Raw genomic sequence first — 9,706 nt, forward strand, 5'->3', positions numbered from 1 at the left:
CATGGGAGTTACTAAGAAATAAAATAATAATAATAATAATAGTGGATTAATTAATTCAATTAAAATAAAATAAAATAAAATAAAAAAGAAGGCGGCCTATCCTATGGCTTCTATCATTTGAGGGGAGCTTAAGGCTTCTCATCACATGCAACTCTCATGGCCACCACCCTTTATTTAAACCCCTTCACCCCATCCTTCCACCTTCACATTACTTCACAACAAGTCTTCTTCAGTTCTTCTCTTCTCTTCAATTTTCTTCTCCTCAATTACAAACAAACATAACCAATATACCCAATACTCTTCTCTTTTCAATCTCTCTTGTCACGTTCACCTTTAACCCAAGAAATTCAAACTTCCCTCCCTAGTGTACACATCCAAATATTGCTACACTAGTACTCTTAACTGCCATTAGTCCTTGAAAATGTTGTGTGTCTCCGATCATAAGGACTTCTTCGCTCGCCGGACTGTGTGGGTTAATGGTCCGGTCATCGTCGGAGCTGGCCCTTCTGGACTAGCTGTTGGTGCTTGCCTCAAAGAGCAAGGGGTACCCTTTGTAGTTCTTGAAAGAGCAGACTGCATTGCCTCTCTGTGGCAGAAACGCACCTATGATCGCCTCAAACTTCACCTTCCTAAGCAATTCTGCCAACTCCCTAAGCTCCCATTCCCAAAGGACTTCCCTGAGTATCCAACCAAGAATCAATTCATTAACTACCTTGAATCCTATGCCAAGAAATTTGAGATCAACCCAAGATTCAATGAGTGTGTTCAGTCTGCTAAGTACGATGAGACTAGTGGGTTATGGCGTGTGAAGACTGTCTCCACCAGCCACAGCTCCGGCCGCAATGAGGTTGAGTACATTTGCCGGTGGTTGGTTGTAGCCACAGGAGAGAATGCAGAGTGTGTGATGCCTGAAATTGAAGGCATGTCTGAGTTTGGTGGTGAAATTGTGCATGCTTGCCACTACAAGTCAGGGGAGGATTACAGAGGAAAGCGAGTACTAGTCGTCGGCTGTGGCAATTCTGGCATGGAAGTTAGTCTTGATCTTTGCAATCACAATGCTCTACCATCCATGGTGGTTCGCAGCTCGGTGAGTCTTGAGTCTTCCTTACTTGTTCATTTAGTTGATCAAATTTACAGTAACAGTGAGAGTTCTTTTTCCCTCAAATTATCTCACAGAATCTTGTTTCAATGATCAGGTTCATGTATTGCCAAGGGAATTTCTTGGGAAATCTACATTTGGATTGGCAGCAATGATGATGAAAAGGTTTCCACTTTGGCTCGCTGATAAGATGTTGCTGATAATGGCATGGCTTGTGCTTGGGAATATTGAGAAATATGGACTAAAAAGGCCAGCAATGGGTCCTTTAGAGCTCAAGAATGCTCAAGGAAAGACCCCTGTTTTGGACATTGGTGCATTAGAGAAGATCAAATCTGGTGATATCAAGGTTGTCCCTGGAATCAAAAGGTTCTCATATGGTGGAGTTGAGCTTGTTAATGGACAAAATATTGAAGTGGATGCAGTAGTTTTCGCTACTGGCTATCGCAGCAATGTTCCTTCTTGGCTACAGGTTCGAAGATGTTCATATTCTCTCTTATAAAAATTTCCCCTGTTTTGGATTTATATGACAGTTCAGCAAGTTTGGTTTTTGTTAGATTCATACCTTATTTGTCAGATATTTTCTTCCCTTTTCTTTTGGATTTGATTTTGATACTCTTGATCTTACAAAGATTTAGACAGTAATAGGTGGTTAGATAGTGTTTGGTGGTAATAATTGTGATAGGATAGGATGCAGAAAAAACACCTTAATAAAACAAAGTTCAATAGCTTCTTCTCTGTTTTTAGAATTTTTAATGAGTTTTTCTGTAATAATTTGCTTTCCTTTTTTATCCATAAACAAATCCATATAGGTGGAAAAATGGGCTAATGTTATTTTGTACCTGTGTTTTTTACAGGATAATGAATTTTTCTCTAAGAACGGATTTCCAAAGGCTCCATTCCCAAATGGGTGGAAAGGGAAAGCTGGGCTTTATGCTGTTGGATTCACAAAGAGAGGGCTCTCTGGTGCATCCTTTGATGCTATGAGAATAGCACAAGACATTGGCAAAGCCTGGAAAGAAGAAACAAAGCAAACAAAGAAGACAATTGCTTGTCATAGAAGATGTTCTTCACAGTTCTGATCATTCATTGCTTCTATCCCTCATGAAGATTCACCACCATTTTTATTTTTTTTCCCCTCGGTCGGAAACCGATCGATCCTTCTTGATTCAGGTAGCCAGACAGAGATCAATTGTGTACAAATAATAATGTATAATAGGAAAGAGAACAGCAAAAGAAACAGTTAGCACAGTGAGCCCTCTCCACAAGCCCAAGTTATAAACAAAATTGGGCATTTTGTGTATAGAGGAAGATGTGGCTTCTTAATTTCCAAATTTTGTATACTTTGTTAAATGATCAAGTCAAATGAGAAAGTATCCTTCTCTCTCTCTCTCTCTCTCTCTCTCTCTCTCTCTCTCTCTCATATTCTTTGATTGGCAGATTACAGAGATGGTCCTTTCATTTTTTTGTTACAGAGGAGGTATTAAAGAGAAATATGTGTTCTGATGTTACCTGAGGTCCATCATCCTCAAATGAAACCTACACCCTAAATACCACACATTGGTCAGTGGTCCAATAACTCATTTGTTCTTACAGTTCACTAGATGGGTTACATACAAGTAGCACTTTCTTGTTTTATCCCCTGGATCCAATGGTTGAAATTCATGTGTCGGCAACACACCTGTAGCATCCAAGAGGTAAGGCTCATTAACATGAGGGACCTCAAGTCCATCTTTGATTCTTAGAAGTCCTTTATTTTCTTTCAATACTCTTTGTTTGAAGGGTTAAAGGATGGCTTAATCCTGTGGATCTGCGATTTAAGTGGAGATTATGGCAGTGGGTTGCTGTTCTCTTTAAATATATCAGACTATGATATGCTAATGCTGCCTGTATTTAAAGTGCTGTAACTTATCAACAAAATTATCTGTAAACTAAAAAGGGAAGGACAAGATGAAGAAAGAACTTGGAATCATACAATGGAATCACACCCATGTTTGGGAAAAAGATTATAATCTATTGATGGCGTCGCCCGGACTTGAACCGGAGACCTTCAGTGTGTTAGACTGACGTGATAACCAACTACACCACGACACCAGGATAGTTGGATTCACGGAAAAGTAATTTAATATAACCTTCTTTTAGGAGATCCTACAATCCTAGGCGCCATTTGACAACATTCCTAAAAATGCATTTCTCCAATTATCTGTTCCTACAAATGGAGAAACAGGGTAAAAAGCATTTGAAAATCTTGTTTCGTTCCACCTGTTTTTAGAAACATAAATAGAAGTTTATGAAAATATGTTACAAGAAACGGTTGTGACGAAACAAGTAACTTGTTTCGTCGTTTATAGAAATAAGTGAAAGTAATAAATTGTGGATTTGCGCCCGATAAAAAAACCCAAAAGTGAGAATCATGATTCTTCTCAAGCTCAAAAGTAATGGAATTTTTTAAGCTCAAAAGTGAAAGCAAGTTATCAAACAACAATGTGTGCACAAATCGATCCAAGAAACATGTTTATCAAACACCCAAAAATCTGTTTCTGTTCCCAAAAACATGAAAATTCATTTCTAAACATTGTGAAACAGTGCTCTAGTATGCTTAATGCTTATATGCAACTCTTTGTATATGATGACTTATAGATGATCATCAATATATCTGTAGGCATCTCATTCTTAAATTTCAAATAAAGAAAGGACCGAATTTTCTTTCACGCATCATGAGATTGTTGATAGTGAAGACCAATGGAAAAGGTAAATTTGACTTCGTCAATAGGGGCTGAGAGTGTAATCATGACCCAAAGAGTCTAAAAAGCTTGTAACAGAGAATTCCCTATGCCTAAGCCCCTTCGACAGTTTCATCTACAAAACACATCTATAAAGAAGTCAAAAATGTTTTTTTTTTTTGGACAATCCAATTCAGACAAAATTTCCCTTGACCGTGAGTTCACCGTGCAATCCAAGTGTAGAAGATCCTGCGTTCCCCCTCTTTCCCCCCCTCAAGTGGCCCAAATGACACGCAGTGAATGAATTCATCGTGACCTTAGGGAAACTCGGTCCATCTAATTAATTTTTGGTGAAGCTAAGAACCAACACTTTCCTTGCCTTTCACACACCTTTCAATTTGAGATTTTTGTAGAAATCTTCTGAATTCTTTCTCCCTCACCCACCCACAATCAACCATGCATTTTCTTACCACCCACACACACAGTCAAAAATTCAAAAAAACCATAGATATGAGTCTTATCTCAATCCTTGATGGGCATACTATGTGCAAATCATTTGCAACACCTTTCTTTTTCTCAACTGGTTTCAAGTGTCTGGATTTTTCAAGCTACTTCGAGGCTGAAACATAGATTACAACTGTGTTCCAGTGTCTTTTCTCTATGGATCATCTACATGCTTTTTGTTTGAAGCATCAGTGGCATCCATGACCCCTCTAACATCACATTTAGTCTTCACAGAAACCAAGAAAGGAACACATGTGGGGAGATGATCAGCTTCTTTCTCCTTGGATTCTCAATCCTTAATGAGCTCTCATGCAATTGTATGCATTTTGTACAAACTAGATGATGTAGAGAAGATTTCAAAGAAGATTTTGGAGGAATTTATGGATTGACTAGATCAGCAAAAGTCCACCCGATCAGGCCAAAAATCAAGATTTCGTAAGAATTTATGGATTGGCAAGACCAGTAAAAGTTCACTTGATAAACAGGACAGTAACTTTTGACTTGGATGGAGTTACGGAACCATAATTAACGATCGTCTATTTTTTACAACTGGACGATTGCTCTACAATTAGATTAAGGCAAAATTAAGGGGTGTTCAAGGCCTCCGAAGTTTTACGCAAATTGTTTTTTTCTAATTTTGCTAGTTTCCTATTTTAATAACCGATATTTTTGTTTCCTTCTTTGTGATTTAACCTACTTATATAAAGTTCCTTTTGGATTGGGCTCTCTTTGGTTTGATTTCTGTTTGGACTATTTATTTGACTTATTTCAATTTTTACAAGTGTTGGTATAATTTAAAGTACTTATTTCTATTTATAATAAATTAGAATAAATCACAAATCACAAATTACTCCCTAGCAATTTGTGATTTGTGGCAACAAATCATTTATGTTGATTTTTACGTTACCTTAAATGAGCATGTGTGCTAAACTACTCAAAATCAAAGGTAAATAGGTAACTTCAGTATGTTTTATACTTTTCAAATAAAAAACCTCAAATCCTATCATCTCTCTTGCTCGAAGCTTAAAGCTGAAGGTGAAACCTAAAACCTTTTTTCTCATTATATAATCTATTTTACAAATAGTAACCAATTGAATACTATTTGTGGTCCATAATTTATTGTCATAAATAATTTCTAAAAAATATTTAATAAATACAAATAGAAATCATACCAAAAACAGCCTTAGTAAAATTATTTTGAAGTTTATGAAAAAATAAATTCATTTTATTGCTCTTCTTATCTCAGAATTAGGTATTAAACCTTGTTAATTCGAGAATTCGTTAGCACTAGAATGAAATCTAGCACCCATACTTTCAACTGCGTCACCGGAAAGCAAGGTATCTGAGTCAAGTTGACCCAGGACTTGGAGGGGCTGCCTATGACATCCTAGGCTACACCATTGTCTGAGTAAAACCCACTAGCGAATTAGGGTTTCCAGGGCATGTATTTTGTTGGAGGTGTCAGCCATTATCTGGTAAAACCACTGGCACTTGTTTGCTCTAATGGCCTGGGGTCGCATCCTCCCTTCACCTTTGGCACTTGTGTCCCTCTTAGATCAGTTAGTTTGAATTGAACCCATGTGTTAATTGTGAGCAAGTTTCACCACTTACCTAAGAAAGTCAATAAAAGAGGGAAGAACACAAATCCCAGCACTCTAAAAATTGAAGTCTCATAATTACATCTCAATCAACTTTAGTAGCATCATTCAACTTAATAATCTCAACAACTACTTCTTTCAAATCAGATAGCACCACTAAGATTTGATGTCAAGCCTGTCCTCCATTATTGAGAGTATCTCAGGTTTCTAATTAGGTTTATGAAGCTGCTGCAGGTTGCAACTAAAAGTTACAACTTTGGCCAACCACTGAAGCTTTTAAACTTTACAGACTTAGTTACAACATCATTTGAAACACTGAAAGTACATCATATGTTGAGCTGCATCCAAGGTTGTAGTTTACTTGAGAAGATTAAAAAATATGAAAGGGAGAGGTCCATCTTAGCAAGCAGCATAGAGGAGCACACTGATGAAGAACTATGAAATGGTTTCAAACATAAGGGGTTTTCGGGAAAAAATTTGGCTGCTACCCCTTGTTGGCGGCCAAAGAAATGGAATAATTCCCTTCCCCCTAGGATTCACAAATACCCTCCTAGGTTATAATATTTTCCACAATACCCTTTTAGATTCCATTTCTTTGGTTGTCACAGGGGTTGCAGCTAAGTAGCAACCCGGGCAGCAGCAAAATTTCGTTTGGATTTTCATGTGATGAGAGAGAGAGAGGTAGAGAGAGGTGCTAGCCAGTCGGCGGCTTGGGAAACCTTTTTTCATAATGGGGAAAATATAAAATCAAACATGGCAAGACACTTTTAAGCGCCAGACACCAGATTTGTGGGAATATTGAACTATAGACAATAATATTATTACATTAGGGCAAGTGTTTCTCATGCTGCCAACATGGGGGGAATTTTTCACCACTTTTTTTATCAGAATTTTCTATAGCACACCAATCATGGTCTGAGAAATGGTTTCGATCAATAAGGGACTTACATGATGTTTGAGGAGAAAGAGTATCAATGTGGATCCCATAGCTCTTTATGTGAGAGTATGGAAATTAAGGAATTCAAGATCTTTTACCTTATTACATTAAATGGCATTATTCAAATAAGATATTCACAAGAAGTCCAATTATTCTTGTTATAACTTTACAATTTGATTGATTTTTGTCATTAGATTTAGGAAGTAGGATAAAGGGCGAGAATCCTTTCCTTTGATGGACTTCAAGAAAGCAAACACCAATACAACAGAATGCAAAGTGAGGTGGATGTAGATCCACCAAAGGGACGCCTTAGTATGAAAAGCCCATAACCCAACCTAGCCCAAGAACTTCGGTTCCAGCTGGAGGTGCTGATTTATGGGCTCTGATTCATGTTGCCTTAGAGATTATCTTAGGTTGAGCCACTTTCAGAGATAATAATTGAGGACTTACATGTGAGGAGGGCTGTAAAAGAGTTGGGTTGGGCTGGGTTATTTAAAACCCTAGTCCAACCCTGAGCACCTTAATTGGAACCAAGCCCAAATCCAACCCTGAACATGGGAAAGGGGAAGGGTGATGCTGGGGCTAGGAGAAGAAGAAAAAGAAGAAGACAGGGCCAGGCTGGGCCCAACCCGAGGCCTCAGACCTAGCCCGGCCCAGCTCTGACTCAAGATTAGAAATTCCAAACCTTGAGCTGCACTTGTAAGTAAGAGAGTCTAGGAAATAGGTATAATACTTTTACAAAACAATTATATAAATGAAAATAGAATTCCAAGTAGAAGGTTGACTTATTTGTTCAAAAGATCCTCTGAAACAATAGAAGAAATCGTCCAACTTATGTAGATTTGAGTATTATAATATATATACTCTCCTTAAGATATTTGAATGCCCCATATATTTATATGCAACCGGGTTGATCGTATATCCTCTATGATAAAGCAATTCTCAAATCGTTTAAGGTGCACTCTAATAAGCATTCCAACAGATAGGTCCGAAGGTAATATTCAAAAATTCAAAGTAAATAGTGGACAAAAGCAAGAACCTAGAAAAACAAAGCACTTGCAGAGAACAGAAAACTTAAAACAACTTGCACACAAATACTACCTCACTTATGTCACACACTTGCACAAACACCAACATAAGAATAGAGACTATATAACACTTTTTTTTTTTTTGGTAAATACTATAAAACACTTATGAATGTGCATGCTAGTATATGAGATGTCACATAAGTGTAATGTCAAACAAGGTCAATTATGATAATTTCCTAGATATCCAATAATTGGTGCTGCCTAATCAATCTTCACATGGATAACTTGTTTTGGTACAATCATAGCGATTTGTCCATTTCAACCATTGGATGAATTAAGAAGTCCTTATACATGTTATTGGGAGAAGGTTTTTTGAACAATCGATGAATAAGGTGCGACAAAATGACATCATATGTTAGAGGACAATGAAATCATTTCATATGAAGAGAGAGACAAACACAAATGGTGCTAAAGTAACATAACCTTTTCTTATAAATTATGTGTCAGATTTAATTTGGTGATCCATTAATCATATGATTAATTGTGTATGGTGCTATCGTCTTGGTCTTGGTCTTGGTCTTGGTCCTCTCTCTATAGAGTCCTCATCATATAAACTGTTCCAATCAATTTCCAAATATTATAATAACATAAGGAGGAGTAAAGATTGCTTTGAATTTGTGAACAAAACCCTTTGAGCAGGTCGACATAAAATTTTATGCATCAAATAAGCCATTAAACGGTGTAAAAACCCCTATGAGGATCATGGGGTTGCAATCATGGTAATATTAGAAAGGCAAAGTTTTCCTTCACTAGGCGGTGAACATCACCACAATCAAAGGGTGAAAAGCCCCGTCTCCCCCCCACCCCCCTCAAGTGGTATGGATCGATCCCCATGGTGAATGGATTCCCGTTCATCATGGTTGTAGAGAAACTTGATTCATATTAGTAATCCTATTTCATCTCAATTCACCAAAGTTTTCAACCCCATTTTGCCATTTCTACCTCTACCTTCACCACCAAGTAGGGGAGATGGCAATGGTAATGAAGTTCAGGTATTGGTATCAGATCACCCATTTTGTATCAGTATTGATATATTGATCAAAGGATAGAACAATAAAAAAAAATCTATTTTTGAAAGAAAATTATAGATAAAAATTGTCTAAGGCTCTCTTTGGTTTGATTTCTGTTTGTATTTATTTGACTTATTTCTATTTTTACAAGTGTTTTATATAATTTATAACACTTATTTCTATTTATAATAAATTATAATAAATCACAAATTACTCTCAAGCTATTTGTGATTTGTGACAACAAATCATTTATGTTGATTTTTTCTATCTTAAATGAACACGTGTGCTAAACTACTCAAAATCAATGGTAAATAGGTAACTTCTGTATGTTTTATATTTTTCCAATAAAAAGTCCCAAATCCTATCAGCTCTCTCGCTCGAAGCTCAAAGTTAAAAGTGAAAACTGAAACCTATTTTCTCATTATATAATCTATTTTATAAATAGTAACCAAATGAATACTATTTGTGGTCCATAATTTATTGTGACAAATAATTTTTAAAAAATATTTAACAATTACAAATAAAAATCAAACCAAAGAGAGCCTAATTCGACCGATCTATGCTGAGATACTATATCGGTTTTGAAATAACTGATATCCGATCCGATACCATGCACTAAAATAATATGTGGCACGCTTGTAGCCCTGGGGAGTACGGTGGGGGTGGGGGCGGGGGCCGAGGGCTTGGCCTGTCACCCCAAAGAGATAGTCAAATAGGAATAAGTGGTGGATCCCACCTGCCGCAATGGAC

The 9,706-nt window shown here is 37.0% G+C and overlaps 1 protein-coding gene and 1 non-coding gene across 2 annotated transcripts; one reads left to right on the forward strand and one right to left on the reverse strand.

The window, feature by feature from the left end:
- The first annotated feature begins 226 nt into the window (after nt 1-226).
- LOC122071551 (probable indole-3-pyruvate monooxygenase YUCCA5) lies at nt 227-2,484 on the forward strand. Its single transcript, XM_042635922.1, has 3 exons — nt 227-1,087; nt 1,197-1,568; nt 1,954-2,484. Exons 1-3 carry the CDS (start codon nt 422-424, stop codon nt 2,176-2,178), a joined length of 1,263 nt encoding a protein of 420 aa, XP_042491856.1. The 5' UTR covers nt 227-421; the 3' UTR covers nt 2,179-2,484.
- A 632-nt stretch (nt 2,485-3,116) lies between these two features.
- On the reverse strand, nt 3,117-3,190 carry TRNAV-AAC. The gene has a single exon. It is a non-coding gene; the product is annotated as a tRNA-Val (tRNA).
- Nucleotides 3,191-9,706: the final 6,516 nt, after the last annotated feature.

This window comes from Macadamia integrifolia, unplaced genomic scaffold (genome assembly GCF_013358625.1).
Source record: "Macadamia integrifolia cultivar HAES 741 unplaced genomic scaffold, SCU_Mint_v3 scaffold_260A, whole genome shotgun sequence".
In the NCBI taxonomy this organism is placed as follows: domain Eukaryota; kingdom Viridiplantae; phylum Streptophyta; class Magnoliopsida; order Proteales; family Proteaceae; genus Macadamia; species Macadamia integrifolia.

What these genes read in the sequence shown, in the direction of transcription:
- LOC122071551 (XM_042635922.1), top strand. Translation starts at nt 422, where the DNA reads ATGTTGTGTGTCTCCGATCATAAGGACTTCTTCGCTCGCCGGACTGTG. An exon ending in CCATGGTGGTTCGCAGCTCG is followed by an intron (nt 1,088 to 1,196) that starts GTGAGTCTTGAG and finishes TTCAATGATCAG; the next exon opens with GTTCATGTATTGCCAAGGGA. An exon ending in ATGTTCCTTCTTGGCTACAG is followed by an intron (nt 1,569 to 1,953) that starts GTTCGAAGATGT and finishes TGTTTTTTACAG; the next exon opens with GATAATGAATTTTTCTCTAA.